Raw genomic sequence first — 19,510 nt, 5'->3', positions numbered from 1 at the left:
AGGGTTAATTTGAGAGAATGAGGGCAAAAAAGACAGAATGGACTAAAAGGACACAAAGAAGGCAGAGTGATCAGAAAGAAGGTGAAATATGAAAAAAAGCTTTCATGGCATTTCTTAGAAAAATGCATGATTACTTGTTCCAGTAGGATTAGTGGCATCTTCTTCATCAACAACACCAGTTAAAATAACCTTGGTTAAATCCAAGCAATATACTAGTGTCATTTAACAAAACCATAGAACAAGTCAATCTTCATATATCACATAAAGACCGAGAACATTGTAAAATTTCTAAATCATTCACATTAACACAGTCCTCAAACAAGGTTTTAATACTGACCATTCTATTCCCCATTGACCACTGGTTCCTTTTCATCACTACATGTACTGTCCGTGTGGGTCCGAGCTTGACCTTGGGCTACTGGCTGGACACACAGGAGAAAACAGTCATTGTTATCATTAGTTAGAGTTAACATAGAAATTCTTACTGTTGGAAGACACCTAACAATAATGTGTGACATGTATCTGCTATGTAAACTAATTCATGTGTAAACTGACATGCTCAATATTATATCATGGATCAACTGAATTGTGTATGAAGTGTATTAACTGTTCCATTTGTAAATGGCATTGTGTGTAAGCAGTGTAAGTACAATATGTGGTTATTGTCATTTCAAGATAATAAACAAAACAACTTTAATAAAATCAAACAAATGTCTTTACACATGAAAAATACTTAATGGTTTTATGTGTTTAGAAACTATATGGGGCTAGGTACCTTGACTTTTGGTTCCAAACTTGGATCAAGAATAATTTTTCCAATGTTTTTCCTATCATGAATTTTCTGCATGGCATCACCAACCTGTGAAAATAAAGCAGTATTACAGGTGTTTAACACAGAAATTAACCAATATAGGATGTCTATATAATAAAGATAAAACAGGTTGTTTAGATATAATCAAGTGCATATGTGTTAAATGTCATCAAATCAACAGGATATTTTCAGTTGTTAAGATATAAATAATATGGTGTGTGTCACCTTTTTAAGATAAAAACAACACACGGTGTAAGCTATTAAATGTTAAGACTTAAAAAGAGAATGTTTTATACGAGAATGTGTGTTTGCTGTTGAGCTTTGGTTACACCAATGGACTTACATCCTCAAATGCCCAGGCCGAGTCAATCCTTGGTCGGATCTTGCCCTCCGAGTACAGCTGTATGAGGTGGTTCATCACCTTACGGGCATACTCGTGTTGACCTTGTCTGAAGACAAGCTGCCTCAATTGGAAGCCAGCAATGCTCTTGTTCTCATCGTACAATTTGATAGGACTTATCTTATCAACCTGCCACCACTGTAAAATAGACCATCTTGTATATTTTTTTTTACTGTCAGGTTGGAAATACAAAAATAATCTCATGTTAGTGTAAACAAACAGCATAGTGACCTTTACCTTTTAACCATTTGATTACATTACACCATCCAAACCCCTAGACCTTAATGTGTTATATACCAGCAGATAGAACAGTTTATTGTTAATTAACTTCAAAAGGCATGAATATAGGGTACAAATTCTTAGTACTTACAGATTTGGCAAAACTAAAGAAGCTTTTTGTTTCTCCTGTCACCACATTCGAGGATCCTGAAATGTTGAAAATATTTTGAATTTACTGCCTATAAACATAAAATGTATTTGCTAATGTACTCACCATATAAAACGTATTAGCCAGTGTACTCACTATACTGAACATATTTCCCCTTGCACTTAAAAAGTCAAACAGATTTGCCCATGTACTCACCAAATAAACATGTGCTCATTTATTTACCATCTAAAACGTTTGCTCATGAACTTGTGATATCAAACATATTTGCCCATTAACTCACCATATAAAACATATTTGCCTATGTACTCACCATATAAAACATATTTGCCCATTTACTCACCATATAAAACATATTTGCCCATAGGTTTCAGAAGAGAGATACCCTTATTGGTGTCATCCCCACAGAGACAGTCAAGGACTATGTCAACACCCTCTGGTGAAAGTCTGCAATTAAATGGGAAAACTAGAAAAATGTCTGTAAAACATAAATGTCCAACCAACAAGAGAAATTAGTTAATTGGGGAGGAGTGGGGGGGGGGAGGGGGCGTATCCATGAAAGGGGAGGAAGGGGGGAGGCATATCCATGAAAAATGCATAGTGTTTAAAATGAAACAATTAAAGATTTTCTTTATATAGAAAGGGTGACCTTGACCCTTTGAAACACAATGATATTCACAGTATACCCATAACTGACCTTTGTATGTGTAAATTGTGACCAAAATCTTTCAAAGAATGAAGTTGCTATGTGCTTACATTGAATCAGGACATGGGTAGCCCTATGTGTAGCAGGGACATCAAAATTCCAGCTTTACAGTTAAATAAATGATAACCCAGAGGGGTCTGGGTTGGCACTATTAGATATGTAAGTTCTCTCTTTCCTGTTTTATTTTCTGTTGACTGTTGACCAGTATCTGAATAATGTGGAAGACCTAAGATTTAAAGCAATTTTGCCATGTGACAGGAATACAGTGAGAAAATACAGACATGGCAACTAACTCGAAATTGATGTGACGAGGCAGAATGTAAATAAATGAATAATCCACAGACAATACCTGGAGAATAATTATATCACATGTGCCACAAGGGCAAACATCATCTGTTTCAGGGACAACATGTAAGTAAGTCAGTAAGTAATGTTACTTCCTCAAAGGAGAACATAATCATCAGCAGTAATGAAACAGTTAAATGTCCTTTGTCAAAGACATGTAAACTTGAAAATGCATGAAGTGATGTAAAGCAAAACTACATGTCATGATGTGAGAAAAATTCAACAGCAATAACACTTTCAAAAGTAAAAAAAAAAAAAAAACTAGAGTAAGCTGAACTCTATATGACATCAAGTTAGTCGTGTTTTAACAGGTTTTGAAACTTTGCTCAAACATAAATTAAGAGATTGGCCACAACAGTACTCTCTGAGAAGAAAAGCAAATGAAAAAAGTTAAAATCAAAAATGGACATTTTTTTGCCATATTACTTCTTCAGTGGTTTGCTTGTTTATGTTTATTTCTTATTTGTTTGTGTTGTTTTTTTTTCAAGATAACAACTAGCCTATTAAAACCTTCAGTCCATTGTATGGTCTTCTCTCCTTAGAGAAAGTGTCTTTGCCCAGCTCTCTTGTTGCTTTTGGTGAATCGAGTATAAACATCAATGTTACTGAAACCTACATCCACAAATTGTGTATCCTTCTGTAGTAAATGTATATACTTACTTTCGAACCTCCTGAGAGTAGTCCACTACCCTGTCAAACAGGTGAGTGACATTGTCCTTGACTGACTCCAGTTTGTAATATGATGCTGTCCCAAACAGTGTGACATCATTAATCGTCCGACACAACTGGGAGATTGCTTGTCCCTAAAAATGGAGGATAGTAGTGTTGAGGTTATAAATTGATCATAATTTCAATTTCATGCACTCAAAAAAAAAAGCTTCAACAATTCATAATTCTGTATGGTGTAGCTGCTAGCGTGCTGCTAACCATTTTCTGGAACTAGGTAATGGTAACCTTGACCTTGACCCTACAACCCTGACTCAGTTATGTTCAAGAGATTTTAGTGCTTTAACCCTCAAGGGGTGAGGTCATTACATTGCTGGCAATGGGTTTTCTAAGATATTTAGCGACTGTGGTCTTTAATCCAACACTCCTGAAAATGACAGTTGATCAAGATATTCTGATGCTTTAAAAGTGTGTGAATTTTGATGACAATCTCTTAAGGAATGAAGCAACAAGAGGGCTGACAATCTTTGTGTTATATGAACAGACACACTGAGAGGAAAACTGTGGTCCCCTCCTTCTGATTTCATCTACAGGAAACTAAACTAGATGCCTGACAGGTCTGTACCACAAATATGTTAATATTTCACATAATTGATATTTAAAGTCAAGGTTAATGTGAAGAAGTCATTTAAAGATTTTAACAAATTTGATCAGTGTAATCTCTGATACTGATCAAAGTTGTTTTGTCAAGATTCTATCCTGGAACCAACCAGCAAACTATCATGATTCTAGTCCTTTTGGTTAATGAGCAAGAGTGACTTGATTTCAACAAATATGACTACTGTCACTTTCAACATTTGTTACTGTCATTTCTTGTCAAACACTTGTCAAACTTCATCCAAAGAACTTTCAGCTATCATGACTTTTGATCTTTTGATTATTGAGTTGTTTAAATGGAAAAGCCAGATGCCATACCAAGGCACAAGGCACACTGAGCCCTTCAGGCCAGATGAGCTAAATATTGTAAAAAATGCATATTGGCATGTCAAATGACCTTAAGTCAAAGACACTAAAATACACCAACAGTTTATGAAGTTACCTCCAACTATGATTTTGTTGTCTCTACTTACTACACCTCCTCTCTGATGGAGTGTGATTTTGTTGCCCCTACTTACTACACCGCCTCTCTGATGGAATGTGATTTTGTTGCCCCTACTTACTACACCCTCTCTGATGGAGTGTGATTTTGTTGTCCCTACTTACTACACCTCCTCTCTGATGGAGTGTGATTTTGTTGTCCCTACTTACTACAGCACCTCTCTGATGGAGTGTGATTTTGTTGTCCCTACTTACTACACCACCTCTCTGATGGAGTGTGATTTTGTTGTCCCTACTTACTACACCACCTCTCTGATGGAGTGTGATTTTGTTGCCCCTACTTACTACATCACCTCTCTGATGGAATGTGATTTTGTTGCCCCTACTTACTACACCACCTCTCTGATGGAGTGTGATTTTGTTGTCTCTACTTACTACACCACCTATCTGATGGAGTGTGATTTTGTTGTCCCTACTTACTACACCACCTCTCTGATGGAGTGTGATTTTGTTGTCCTACTTACTACACCACCTCTCTAATGGAGTGTGATTTTGTTGCCCTACTTACTACACCACCTCTCTGGTGGAGTTTGATTTTGTTGTCCCTACTTACTACACCACCTCTCTGATGGAGTTTGATTTTGTTGTCCCTACTTACTACACCTCCTCTCTGATGGAGTGTGATTTTGTTGTCTCTACTTACTACACCTCCTCTCTGATGGAGTGTGATTTTGTTGTCCCTACTTACTACACCACCTCTCTGATGGAGTGTGATTTTGTTGTCCCTACTTACTACACCTCCTCTCTGATGGAGTGTGATTTTGTTGTCTCTACTTACTACACCTCCTCTCTGATGGAGTGTGATTTTGTTGTCCCTACTTACTACACCTCCTCTCTGATGGAGTGTGATTTTGTTGCCCTACTTACTACATCTCCTCTCTGATGGAGCGTGATTTTGTTGCCCTACTTACTACACCTCCTCTCTGATGGAGTGTGATTTTGTTGTCCCTACTTACTACACCGCCTCTCTAATGGAGTGTGATTTTGTTGTCTCTACTTACTACACCTCCTCTCTGATGGAGTGTGATTTTGTTACCCCTACTTACTACATCACCTCTCTGATGGAGTGTGATTTTGTTGCCCTACTTACTACATCTCCTCTCTGATGGAGCGTGATTTTGTTGTCTCTACTTACTACACCTCCTCTCTGATGGAGTGTGATTTTGTTGTCCCTACTTACTACACCTCTCTGATGGAGTGTGATTTTGTTGTCCCTACTTACTACACCACCTCTCTGATGGAGTGTGATTTTGTTGTTCCTACTTACTACATCATCTCTTTTTTGTAGTGTTGTTTTTTTGTGTCTACATACAACATCACCCAAATTAAAACCTCTACATTTTTCCATTTTCCGTTAATGATTATAAAATTGAATCTTTTCCCGCTGTAAAGTGACGTTACAGTGGCTGTTTTGTTGTTTTTTTTCATGTTTATAAGCGGGCCCTTAATTGATATGTCCGAAAATATTGGCGGTAATGTAAGATAAGCCTTCTATTTCAAGAAACCCTTAGCGGGTTTTACGGGATTACAATTGGTGAGTTGCAATTATATCGACTATAATTACCTTGCAGTACGCCACTGTGGCCGAAGTAAATTGACATTATTCTGTCCCTACTTACCACGCCCCCTCCGACAGAGTGACAGAAGACAGAGTTTCCAGGTCTCAAGTTTCCGATATCAAACAGCATCATGTAAGCAGCCAGGTAATTCATGGCTAGTGCAGCGCCGTCTTGGAAACTCATTCTTTCTGGCATTTTGTAGACATAGTGAGCGGAAATGGCGACAAACTCCGCCCAAGCGTCATAGTCACAGAACCCGATCACGCGGTCACCAATCTGCCATATAAAGGTCTTTTAGAAAGATGTCATCAAATTTCAAGCGTTGGAAACTTTCCCAGAGAGCATATTGATTTCATATTTTTTTTCGAAGGGAATCGGTATTTATTTCTACTATTGCTTGTTAACATGAACGATCCGTAATAACCTCTATTACATTTGGGAATTGTACATTTGTTTTTGACATAAATCTTCATTAATTTTTGGACTGTTCGTTGAGCAGTGTGTCATCCATCTTCTTTCGAGACCGCGCGTGAGTGATGTGATTCCTTCATATTATTATTGTCACTGGTTGAGGACACTAGAATATCTCTCTCGTTGTTCACAATACTCATTAAAAAATTACCTGAAATCATTTTATATTTAGCTAACAATGTACTGTTATAGTGTATACCTGTTGAAAATAGTTTCGTTCACAAAAACATTCCAATTCTACCACAAGTCAATTTTTGCTAACCACAGTTCATGTTATCATATTCCAAAAATACAGCTCCCGTATAAAAGGTTTCACAATCTTCACTTCCCAACAACACTCTCCACAAATCCAGCTTCCGTTTAAGGTTTCACCAACTTCATTTCCCAACAACGCTCTCCACAAATCCGGCTTCCATATAGCAGGTTTCATGAACTCCAAACAGCATATCGCACTGCGAAACCTCTACTAATTACATCATCCTCGGCAAGACAAGATTACAGGACAAAATCTATCTATTCATCTCGGACATACAAAGTGTGTAACAATACATTCTTTGCATAAATTTAAATTTTAGGATTATGACAGGCAAAAATATAGAGGACTAGAAAAGTTAAATAATTACTAACATAAGATACTGAGCCCTAAAAGAATAACAAGTCCGGCTTAAGATACGTTTTTGTAAGAAATCAAAAACAGAAACTAAATGTTTACAGATTTATTCAAAAGTTTGTTAAAATTGCAATTAAACAAAATGTGGCTAGATTTCATTTCGTGAGATTTACTATTTCTAATGTCTATTTAATTAAGGTACCCCCATGAAAGGAAAATCACAAATCAGTCAATAATGCGTTTGTCGGCCTTGGGCATTGATACATGTTGTGCAACGTCGTCTCATTGAATTGCTGAGAATCTGGAAGAATGCCTGGGGAAAATTGTTCCATTCCTGGAGGAGTCTCTGTTCCAGCTGTGCCAGCGTCAACGGAGCTCCACCATCAGATATTCTTCTCCCGAGTTCATCCCAAATGTGTTCTATCGGTATCATACCCGTTGGAAGAGACGGCCAAAGGAAGACATTCACATTATTCTGTGCAAAGAACCCCATAGATACTGGAGCATTGTGGGGAAGAGTGGTGTCCTGCTAGTAAAACTGTTTTTGCGGCTGTTCAAAGGGACGACGTAAGACCTGAGAACATCATTCCTGTACATCACTCCTGTTACACGCTAACAGAAGACGTGTCCGATGGTGGTAACGTTTTGTACAATAATAAAAAACATGTTTCTCACCATTGTCTTTCTTTTAGAAAATATAACAATTTTGGATTTGTTTGTGTTTACAACAAGTTTCCGTTTCTGACATTATTCTTGAAATTCAATTAAAATTGTTTGTAACCCATCAGCTGTCTCCGATAACAGGGCTTTATTGCCACCAAATAACCTAACAAACATTTTCACATACATGTCAATATAATCACGATATACTTCATCAATTTTAAGCAAGCAATCAACATTTTTTTGAGTAAAAATGGTTCAATGTCATTAAGATACAAGGCAAATATAAAAGGTGAGCAATGTTCTCCTTGTATCCACCTGATAACAAATGGGAACATTTCAGATAGTTCATTCACATTTTCCACACATAATTTGGTATCAGTATACATACCATGTAAAACCTTGAATATTTTACCAGCGATATTGCTCTTAAGGATCTTTTGCCATAAACCGACACGCCACACTGAGTCAATGAAGGTGCAATATATTTTTTAACCGAAAGACAATTATAATGATATCAGTACATATAAACATATTGTCCATTGTCGAATGACCTTTCCTGAAACTCGCCTCAGCTTTTCTAATACGATCGATTCCGTCGATTAGCTGGTATAACCTGATATTAAAAATCGATGTAAAAATATTACCTATGTATGAAAGAAGTGTTTGCTCTGTAATTGTTCAATTCTTTAGGATCACCCTTGGTTTTGTATATGGGTGTTAATTATCCCAGTACTCCAACTTTACGGTATTAAACCAGTATCTAGTACAAATACCAAAATCTCCACAAATTCCACTTCAAAAACCTCAGTTTCATACAACAAACTCCACAAACACGACTGCCTTACAATATATTTTATAAACTCCAAAATTCCACATCACATTACACAAAGTCCGCTTACATAACACACGTCACAATCACCGCTTTGTGCACAAAACATCACGCAAACTGCTCTCCCGTACAACAAACTCCACAAATCCGCTTCCGAACAGTACACCCCCTAAATCTCTCTTCCTTACAGTACACCCCCTAAATCTCTCTTCCGTACAGTACACCCCCTAAATCTCTCTTCCGTACAGTACACCCCCTAAATCTCTCTTCCGTACAGCACACCCCCTAAATCTCTCTTCCGTACAGCACACCCCCTAAACCCCTCTTCCGTACAGCACACATCACAAATCAAGTTTACGTGCAGCACACTTCACAAACACTACTTCAATACAGTACAAACCATAAAGCTCCGCTTTTATACAATACACTTAAGCCTCGCTGTCGTCCAACAATCTGAACAAACCCCACTTCCGTACAGCATGCTCCAAGAATAATGCTCTCTTACAACACACATGAACAAGAATGTCTAATCCTAACTGAACGAACCGAACTAAACGCAAGCTTAGAAATTCGTGCGAATCCCCAGTGATAAAAAAACTTCCTAACCTTAAACCCTAAACACACATCACAACAAACGTATTTTATTCTAGTTTATAAAACCGTTAACGTCAATAGTAGATTCAATAGATATGCTGGTACAGTTTACATAATTAACCGATAACGATGTCGATTGTGTCTTATAACCCTAGATATAACTTCCGTCGATCTACAACACTTAAATGAGATTTTATACAAAATGGCAGCGACAAGGTTGAGAAAATCGATGGTTGCTCTGAGTACAAACAAGTTAGGCAGAGGCACTTGTATATCGCTTCCACGGCCTTGCCAAAATATGTTTAAAATGTAAGGTTTGCTCGTCAGAAAGACAAAAACGCTTGCTCGGCCGTTTAAGCGTCAAAAAGAGGCCAAGAATTCAGTATCAAACATTTATGACGCTACGTTAAACCGAAAATCGAATTAAAATTTTCATCCTGGGTAAGTGTAAACCAAACTGGTACATTTCACAGTGCCTTTGAAAGAGGTTGATCACATGACGGGTGGCGTACGCTTATCCGATCGAGCCTAAATGATACCTCGATAATCCGGACTATAGCTTAGACTCGGTGTTTGTCCTAGTTCTACCATAATAACCTGTATCATTTCTTTTATGTTCTATAGAGAAAACGTTTCATTTATCCCATGTTTAATTTATAGTTATAATTCATGTATTTTTTTGTTTGTTTTATTTATTGCCTCAATCAGGGCTGTTTTATCTTTTCGCATTCAAAGTTTCATTCAACTTCAGAATGATTATTCATCAGAAACTGTCGCCTTGCGACCGTGCAAAACTAGATATAAAACAAGAAATAAGGCTCTGTTATAACACGTTCTGAACAGCCAATACGAATTTCGGCTTACACTATGGACCCGACAAACACGAAAATGTTTGTAAATGTCAACAATTGCGACTTACTTCGAACCCACTGGTATTGGGACCGATAGCTTCCACCTCACCAGAACACTCGAACCCAACAGTCGACGGAGTTTTCGGAGGGCTGTCGATAACGCCCTGTCTTGCCATTAAGTCCAGGAAGTTAAGTCCACTAGAAGAAAAAATATATGGTTACAAAGAGGTCAGAGGTCACACAGTGTGTCAATTAAGTTCAAGTGAAGGAATAAAGAGGAGTAAAGTTAAAAACTATTCAAGGACAAAGTGTTCGTCTAATTAAATGTAACAAAAACATTTACAATGATTACCATATTGAGCAAACACTAGTGGTCTTTATAAACAGGCGGGCTTATAAAGGTCACCGAGTCACTTGGCTGTTATAGACAGGTTGTTGTTATATAGAATTGTTTAAGGCAGGTTTAACCAGTTTTAATAGAACGCTAATAATTGACGATTCCTGAATAACACAAATAAACTATCAACATTTCTATTTCGAATACATTTGTATGGAAAAAAATGTGTAAATATCTAATAACAGTTATACACATTAGCAGTGAGTTTTACAGTTGCAAATGTCCGGACAAACGAAGTTTATATAAAAATGTTCTGACCAACGAGGTTTACAGTCAACTTTCCGGAGTAGTGAAATTCAAAGCGAGATGTAGGGTCTAACGAGATGAATAATGGAATACCCTGCAAGTTTAGGCCTACAGTTAACTATCCTGACTAGCGTGACATAGTATAAGGCCTAGCAACTCTTCCACATTAAAGCGACCAGACTAACAAATTGTACAGTATAATATACATGTAGTCCTCTCCATGTCCTGTCATGTCTGATCAGTACGCCTCTAGTACCAGCCATGGTCAATAAAACCATCACAAGCTTGCGTAATCTTATAGTAAAAATCAAAACCGAATATTGGATTCAGTTCTTGCAAAACCAATCTCGCATGTAATTCTAAAGTGAGTTTGAAAACATAGGATTGATTTTCCAATAAAACCGAGTGATTTGATCTTATCGTACAAAACAGATTCATCCATTATTCAACTCACGTGCGGCGTTTAACTTTCTTAAAGGACTATTCTAGAAGTGGTGTGAAGGTGCATCGGGGACGTCAGGTGTTTTGTGTGACAGTACATCAAAGACGTGAGGTGTGTTTTTGTGACAGTACATCAAAGACGTGAGGTGTATTGTTGTGTGACAGTACATCAAAGACGTGAGGTGTATTGTTGTGTGACAGTACATAAAGGACGTGAGGTGTGTTGTTGTGTGACAGTACATCAAGGACGTGAGGTGTATTGTTGTGTGTCAGTACATCAAGGTCGTGAGGTGTATTGTTGTGTGACAGTACATCAAGATTATAAGGTGTATTATTGTGTGACAGTACATCAAGAATGTGAGGTGTATTGTTGTGTGACAGTACATCAAGGAGGTGAGGTATGTTGTTGTGTGACAGTACATCAAGGACGTGAGGTGTATTGTTGTGTGACAGTACATCAAGGTCGTGAGGTGTATTGTTGTGTGACAGTACATCAAGGTCATGAGGTGTATTGTGTGACAGTACATCTAAGACGTGAGATGTACTGTTGTGTGACAGTACATCAAGGTCATGACGTGTATTGTGTGACAGTATATCAAGGTCATGAGGTGTATTGTGTGACAGTACATCAAGGACTTGAGGTGTATTGTTGTGTGACAGTACATCAAGGACATGAGGTGTGTTGTTGTGTGACAGTACATCAAGTTGTGTGACAGTACATCAAGGACGTGAGGTGTATTGTTGTGTGTCAGTACATCAAAGACGTGTGAGGTATTGTTGTGTGCCAGTGCATCAAGGACATGAGGTGTGTTGATGTGTGACAGTACATAAAGAATGTGAGGTGTATTGTTGTGTGACAGTACATCAATTGTTGTGTGACAGTGAGGTGTATTATTGTGTGACAGTACATACATCATGGACGTGAGGTGTATTGTTGTGTGACAGTACATCAAGTATGTGAGATGTGTTGTTGTGTGACAGTACATCAAGGACGTGAGGTGTATTGTGTGTGTGACAGTACATCAAGGTAGTGAGGTGTATTGTTATATGACAGTACATCAAAGACATGAGGTGTGTTGTTGTGTGACAGTACATCAAAGATGTGAGGTGTATTGTGTGACAGTACATCAAGGACGTGAGGTGTATTGTTGTGTGACAGTACATCAAGGACGTGAGGTGTATTGTTGTGTGACAGTACATCATGGACGTTAGGTGTGTACATCAAGGTCATGAGGTGTGTGTGACAGTACATCTAAGACGTGAGATGTACTGTTGTGTGACAGTACATCAAGGTCATGAGGTGTATTGTGTGACAGTACATCAAGGACTTGAGGTGTATTGTTGTGTGACAGTACATCAAGGTCGTAAGGTGTGTTATTGTGTGACAGTACATCAAGGTAGTGAGGTGTATTGTTATATGACAGTACATCAAAGACATGAGGTGTGTTGTTGTGTGACAGTACATCAAGGACGTGAGGTGTATTGTTGTGTATCAGTACATCAAGGTCGTGAGGTGTGTTATTGTGTGACAGTACATCAAGGTCGTGAGATGTATTGTTGTGTGACAGTACATCAAGGACGTGAGGTGTATTGTTGTGTGTCAGTACATCAAAGACGTGAGGTGTATTGTTGTATGACAGTATATCAAGGTCGTGAGGTATGTTGTTGTGTGACAGTACATCAAAGTCGTGAGGTGTGTTGTGTGACAGTACATCAAGGTCGTGAGGTGTATTGTTTTGTGACAGTACATCAAGGACCTGAGGTGTATAGTGTGACAGTACATCAAGGAAGTGAGGTGTATTGTTGTGTGACAGTACATGAAAGACGTTAGGTGTATTGTTGTGTGACAGTACATCAATGACGTGAGGTGTATTGTTGTATGACAGTACATCAAAGACGTGAGATGTATTGTTGTGTGACAGTACATCATGGACGTGAGGTGTATTGTTGTGTGACAGTACATCAAAGACATGAGGTGTGTTGTTGTGTGACAGTACATCAAGGACGTGAGGTGTATTTTTGTGTGTCAGTACATCAAGGTCGTACGGTGTGTTATTGTGTGACAGTACATCAAGGTAGTGAGGTGTATTGTTATATGACAGTACATCAAGGACGTGAGGTGTATAGTGTGACAGTACATCAAGAATGTGAGGTGTATTGTTGTGTGACAGTACATCAAGGACGTGAGGTGTATAGTGTGACAGTACATCAAGAATGTGAGGTGTATTGTTGTGTGACAGTACATCAAGGACGTGAGGTGTATTGTTGTGTGACAGTACATCATGGACGTTAGGTGTATTGTTGTGTGACAGTACATCAAGGTCATGAGGTGTATTGTGTGACAGTACATCTAAGACGTGAGATGTACTGTTGTGTGACAGTACATCAAGGTCATGAGGTGTATTGTGTGACAGTACATCAAGGACTTGAGGTGTATTGTTGTGTGACAGTACATCAAAGACGTGAGATGTATTGTTGTTTGACAGTGCATCAAAGACGTGAGGTGTATTGTTGTGTGACAGTACATCAAGGACATGAGGTGTGTTGTTGTGTTACAGTACATCAAGGAAGTGAGGTGTATTGTTGTGTGACAGTATATCAAGGAGGTGAAGTATGTTGTTGTGTGACAGTCCATCAAGAATGTGAGATGTATTGTTGTGTGACAGTACATCAATGACGTGAGGTGTATTGTTGTATGACAGTACATCAAAGACGTGAGATGTATTGTTGTGTGACAGTACATCATGGACGTGAGGTGTATTGTTGTGTGACAGTACATCAAAGACATGAGGTGTGTTGTTGTGTGACAGTACATCAAGGACGTGAGGTGTATTGTTGTGTGTCAGTACATCAGGGTCGTGAGGTGTGTTATTGTGTGACAGTACATCAAGGTCGTGAGATGTATTGTTGTGTGACAGTACATCAAGGACGTGAGGTGTATTGTTGTGTGTCAGTACATCAAGTGTGTTATTGTGTGACAGTACATCAAGGTCGTGAGGTGTATTGTTGTGTGACAGTACATCAAGAATGTGAGGTGTATTGTTGTGTGACGGTAAATCAAGGATGTGAGGTGTATTGTTGTGTGACAGTACATCAAGGTCGTAAGGTGTGTTATTGTGTGACAGTACATCAAGGTAGTGAGGTGTATTGTTATATGACAGTACATCAAAGACATGAGGTGTGTTGTTGTGTGACAGTACATCAAGGACGTGAGGTGTATTGTTGTGTATCAGTACATCAAGGTCGTGAGGTGTGTTATTGTGTGACAGTACATCAAGGTCGTGAGATGTATTGTTGTGTGACAGTACATCAAGGACGTGAGGTGTATTGTTGTGTGTCAGTACATCAAAGACGTGAGGTGTATTGTTGTATGACAGTATATCAAGGTCGTGAGGTATGTTGTTGTGTGACAGTACATCAAAGTCGTGAGGTGTGTTGTGTGACAGTACATCAAGGTCGTGAGGTGTATTGTTTTGTGACAGTACATCAAGGACCTGAGGTGTATAGTGTGACAGTGTGTATTGTTGTGTGACAGTACATGAAAGACGTTAGGTGTATTGTTGTGTGACAGTACATCAATGACGTGAGGTGTATTGTTGTGTGACAGTACATCAAAGACGTGAGATGTATTGTTGTGTGACAGTACATCATGGACGTGAGGTGTATTGTTGTGTGACAGTACATCAAAGACATGAGGTGTGTTGTTGTGTGACAGTACATCAAGGTAGTGAGGTGTATTGTTATATGACAGTACATCAAAGACATGAGGTGTGTTGTTGTGTGACAGTACATCAAGGACGTGAGGTGTATTGTTGTGTGTCAGTACATCAAGGTCGTGAGGTGTGTTATTGTGTGACAGTACATCAAGGTCGTGAGATGTATTGTTGTGTGACAGTACATCAAGGACGTGAGGTGTATTGTTGTGTGTCAGTACATCAAGGTCGTAAGGTGTGCTGTTGTGTGACAGTACATCAAGGACGTGAGGTGTATTGTTGTGTGACAGTACATCAAGGTCGTGAGGTGTATTGTTGTGTAACAGTACATCAAGAATGTGAGGTGTATTGTTGTGTGACGGTAAATCAAGGATGTGAGGTGTATTGTTGTGTGACAGTACATCAAGGTCGTAAGGTGTGTTATTGTGTGACAGTACATCAAGGTAGTGAGGTGTATTGTTATATGACAGTACATCAAAGACATGAGGTGTGTTGTTGTGTGACAGTACATCAAGGACGTGAGGTGTATTGTTGTGTATCAGTACATCAAGGTCGTGAGGTGTGTTATTGTGTGACAGTACATCAAGGTCGTGAGATGTATTGTTGTGTGACAGTACATCAAGGACGTGAGGTGTATTGTTGTGTGTCAGTACATCAAAGACGTGAGGTGTATTGTTGTATGACAGTATATCAAGGTCGTGAGGTATGTTGTTGTGTGACAGTACATCAAAGTCGTGAGGTGTGTTGTGTGACAGTACATCAAGGTCGTGAGGTGTATTGTTTTGTGACAGTACATCAAGGACCTGAGGTGTATAGTGTGACAGTACATCAAGGAAGTGAGGTGTATTGTTGTGTGACAGTACATGAAAGACGTTAGGTGTATTGTTGTGTGACAGTACATCAAGGACGTGAGGTGTATTGTTGTGTGTCAGTACATCAAAGACGTGGGGTGTATTGTTGTATGACAGTACATCAAAGACGTGAGGTGTATTATTGTATGTAAGTATATCAAGGTCGTGAGGTATGTTGTTGTGTGACAGTACATCAAAGTCGTGAGGTGTGTTGTGTGACAGTACATCAAGGTCGTGAGGTGTATTGTTTTGTGACAGTACATCAAGGACCTGAGGTGTATAGTGTGACAGTACATCAAGGAAGTGAGGTGTATTGTTGTGTGACAGTACATGAAAGACGTTAGGTGTATTGTTGTGTGACAGTACATCAAGGACGTGAGGTGTATAGTGTGACAGTACATCAAGAATGTGAGGTGTATTGTTGTGTGACAGTACATCAAGGACGTGAGGTGTATTGTTGTGTGACAGTACATCATGGACGTTAGGTGTATTGTTGTGTGACAGTACATCAAGGTCATGAGGTGTATTGTGTGACAGTACATCTAAGACGTGAGATGTACTGTTGTGTGACAGTACATCAAGGTCATGAGGTGTATTGTGTGACAGTACATCAAGGACTTGAGGTGTATTGTTGTGTGACAGTACATCAAAGACGTGAGATGTATTGTTGTTTGACAGTGCATCAAAGACGTGAGGTGTATTGTTGTGTGACAGTACATCAAGGACATGAGGTGTGTTGTTGTGTTACAGTACATCAAGGAAGTGAGGTGTATTGTTGTGTGACAGTATATCAAGGAGGTGAAGTATGTTGTTGTGTGACAGTCCATCAAGAATGTGAGATGTATTGTTGTGTGACAGTACATCAATGACGTGAGGTGTATTGTTGTATGACAGTACATCAAAGACGTGAGATGTATTGTTGTGTGACAGTACATCATGGACGTGAGGTGTATTGTTGTGTGACAGTACATCAAAGACATGAGGTGTGTTGTTGTGTGACAGTACATCAAGGACGTGAGGTGTATTGTTGTGTGTCAGTACATCAGGGTCGTAAGGTGTGTTATTGTGTGACAGTACATCAAGGTAGTGAGGTGTATTGTTATATGACAGTACATCAAAGACATGAGGTGTGTTGTTGTGTGACAGTACATCAAGGACGTGAGGTGTATTGTTGTGTGTCAGTACATCAAGGTCGTGAGGTGTGTTATTGTGTGACAGTACATCAAGGTCGTGAGATGTATTGTTGTGTGACAGTACATCAAGGACGTGAGGTGTATTGTTGTGTGTCAGTACATCAAGGTCGTAAGGTGTGCTGTTGTGTGACAGTACATCAAGGACGTGAGGTGTATTGTTGTGTGACAGTACATCAAGGTCGTGAGGTGTATTGTTGTGTAACAGTACATCAAGAATGTGAGGTGTATTGTTGTGTGACGGTAAATCAAGGATGTGAGGTGTATTGTTGTGTGACAGTACATCAAGGAGGTGATGTATGTTGTTGTGTGACAGTAAATCAAGGATGTGAGGTGTATTGTTGTGTGACAGTGCATCAAGGAAGTGAGTGTATTGTTGTGTGACAGTACATCAAAGACGTGAGGTGTATTATTGTGTGACGGTGCATCAAGGACGTGAGGTGTATTGTTGTGTGACAGTACATCAAGGCCATGAGGTGTATTGTGTGACAGTACATCTAAGACGTGAGATGTACTGTTGTGTGACAGTACATCAAGGTCATGTGTATTGTGTGACAGTACATCAAGGACTTGAGGTGTATTGTTGTGTGACAGTACATCAAAGACGTGAGATGTATTGTTGTGTGACAGTGCATCAAAGACGTGAGGTGTATTGTTGTGTGACAGTACATCAAGGACATGAGGTGTGTTGTTGTGTTACAGTACATCAAGATTATAAGGTGTATTATTGTGTGACAGTACATCAAGAATGTGAGGTGTATTGTTGTGTGACAGTACATCAAGGAGGTGAGGTATGTTGTTGTGTGACAGTACATCAAAGATGTGAGGTGTATTGTGTGACAGTACATCAAGGACGTGAGGTGTATTGTTGTATGACAGTACATCAAGGTCGTGAGGTATGTTGTTGTGTCACAGTACATCAAAGTCGTGAGGTGTGTTGTGTAACAGTACATCAAGGACGTTAGGTGTATTATTGTGTGACAGTACATCAAAGACGTGAGGTGTATTGTTGTGTGACAGTACATCAAGGTCATGAGGTGCATTGTTGTATGACAGTACATCATGGACGTGAGGTGTATTGTTGTGTAACAGTACATCAAGGACGTGAGGTGTATTATTGTGTGACAGTACATCAAAGACGTGAGGTGTATTGTTGTGTGACAGTACATCAAGGTCAATAGTGTATTGTTTGACAGTACACCTAGATTGACATGTTTTTTCACAGACGTTTATTTATTGTCGATAATAAGGTTACTTTTTTAGTTAAAAATTTGATAACATACTTAGACTTTAATTGTGTGCGTAGTCGATAGAATTCGGGATTTAACAACTGTCGCCCTTGATTGCCTGGCATTGACTTTCGTCACCGACTATTATTTTGGAGTTTTCAGTTTCCATTCAGAATAACGAGGCGTAATTTTGTTAGACAAGTCTGGATTTTAAGATGTTTGACTTCCAGCCAGGATAAAAACTAAAAAATTGATTTCATAATACTATACCGTATACAAAAAAATCGATAGCACACACTGTCGTTTTCGATGGTACTATAAAAACTGCATTTTAAATTCCCAAATCATACCATTACATTAACATTTACATGTTTACATACTCCCCTGACAAGAAAGAAATGGATGAAGTGTGTAAAATCGGTATATTTTAGTAACAATGCGCCAATACATTACAATGGCATGCGTGGTGGACATGTATATAACTGTCTTGTATTCCTGAACCAATGTAGGTGACCTTGCATTTCCGTGATCTTTTATTCTATAGGAAATTAACAGCAAAATCAATCACAAATCAGAGCAGCATTGAGAATGTCAAGTGCGGGCATCGATTTGTGTCAAAACTCGAGATAATTTGTACATGACAGTAATTTACCATCCACACTAGAGACAAGAGAACCATTTAGCTGTGAATATGTATTCGTTGTGTTGATAGAGGGAAGATGTCAAGCGATAGAGATATATGAATATATAGAAAGACGACATATGGAGAGTGATGGTTAGAGATTGGTGTCAACAATAATCTCAATTTCTCTACTATTTCTTGTCAATGACATTGTCGATCTGTATTATCTGACCTACTGGACACGTACTTAGCATTTGGTAACGAGAACAGCGCTGCTCAGAAGTAAACAATGTTCAGTAGCAAGGACATTATTGATTCGTCCGTGAATCGTATCAATAGTAGACCTTCCTTAAGCATCCATCAACATTGACAGACGGGTGATACTTAAAATACAATAGCGAAATGGTATGATAACAATGTAAAAATATAATGTAATTACAAATTCTATGAATGTACTCAAAAAGTAATTTTGCTATGTATAAATCTGAACGGTATTTACTGTCAATCACGCTTAAAACATTAACCATATGTTACCGTGTACAACCCTGAATCGATATTGGTGGCGCTATATAACATTACCAGGCTTTCACTCGGATCAGAATCTCGCCTTCCTTCACACTTGCCACATCCTTCTGTACAGTCTTCAGCATCTTCAGTCCACCGAATCCCGTAAGGGTGATAGCCCTCATTTGTGGTTTCTTTGCGGGTTCGGGAAGTCCAGTTTCCTCTGTTTTAGTCTCAGTAGTCATCTCTGGTGCCGTTTCTTCTGACAT

At 38.9% G+C, this 19,510-nt stretch overlaps 1 protein-coding gene across 1 annotated transcript; it reads right to left on the bottom strand.

Annotated features, from left to right (window-relative positions):
* Nucleotides 1–341: 341 nt before the first annotated feature.
* Nucleotides 342–19,510, bottom strand: LOC132546515 (synaptic vesicle membrane protein VAT-1 homolog-like). Its single transcript, XM_060210233.1, has 9 exons — nucleotides 19,317–19,510; nucleotides 10,117–10,246; nucleotides 6,091–6,306; nucleotides 3,308–3,450; nucleotides 1,940–2,043; nucleotides 1,582–1,637; nucleotides 1,155–1,349; nucleotides 776–859; nucleotides 342–422 (listed from the first exon to the last, which is right to left on the bottom strand). Exons 1-9 carry the CDS (start codon nucleotides 19,508–19,510, stop codon nucleotides 342–344), a joined length of 1,203 nt encoding a protein of 400 aa, XP_060066216.1.

Source organism: Ylistrum balloti, unplaced genomic scaffold (genome assembly GCF_031769215.1).
Source record: "Ylistrum balloti isolate Yb309-2 unplaced genomic scaffold, AGI_CSIRO_Ybal_v1 Utg369892, whole genome shotgun sequence".
Taxonomy (NCBI): domain Eukaryota; kingdom Metazoa; phylum Mollusca; class Bivalvia; order Pectinida; family Pectinidae; genus Ylistrum; species Ylistrum balloti.
Note: the sequence above shows the minus strand (reverse complement) of the source record. Positions and strands in the feature narration are given on the sequence as shown.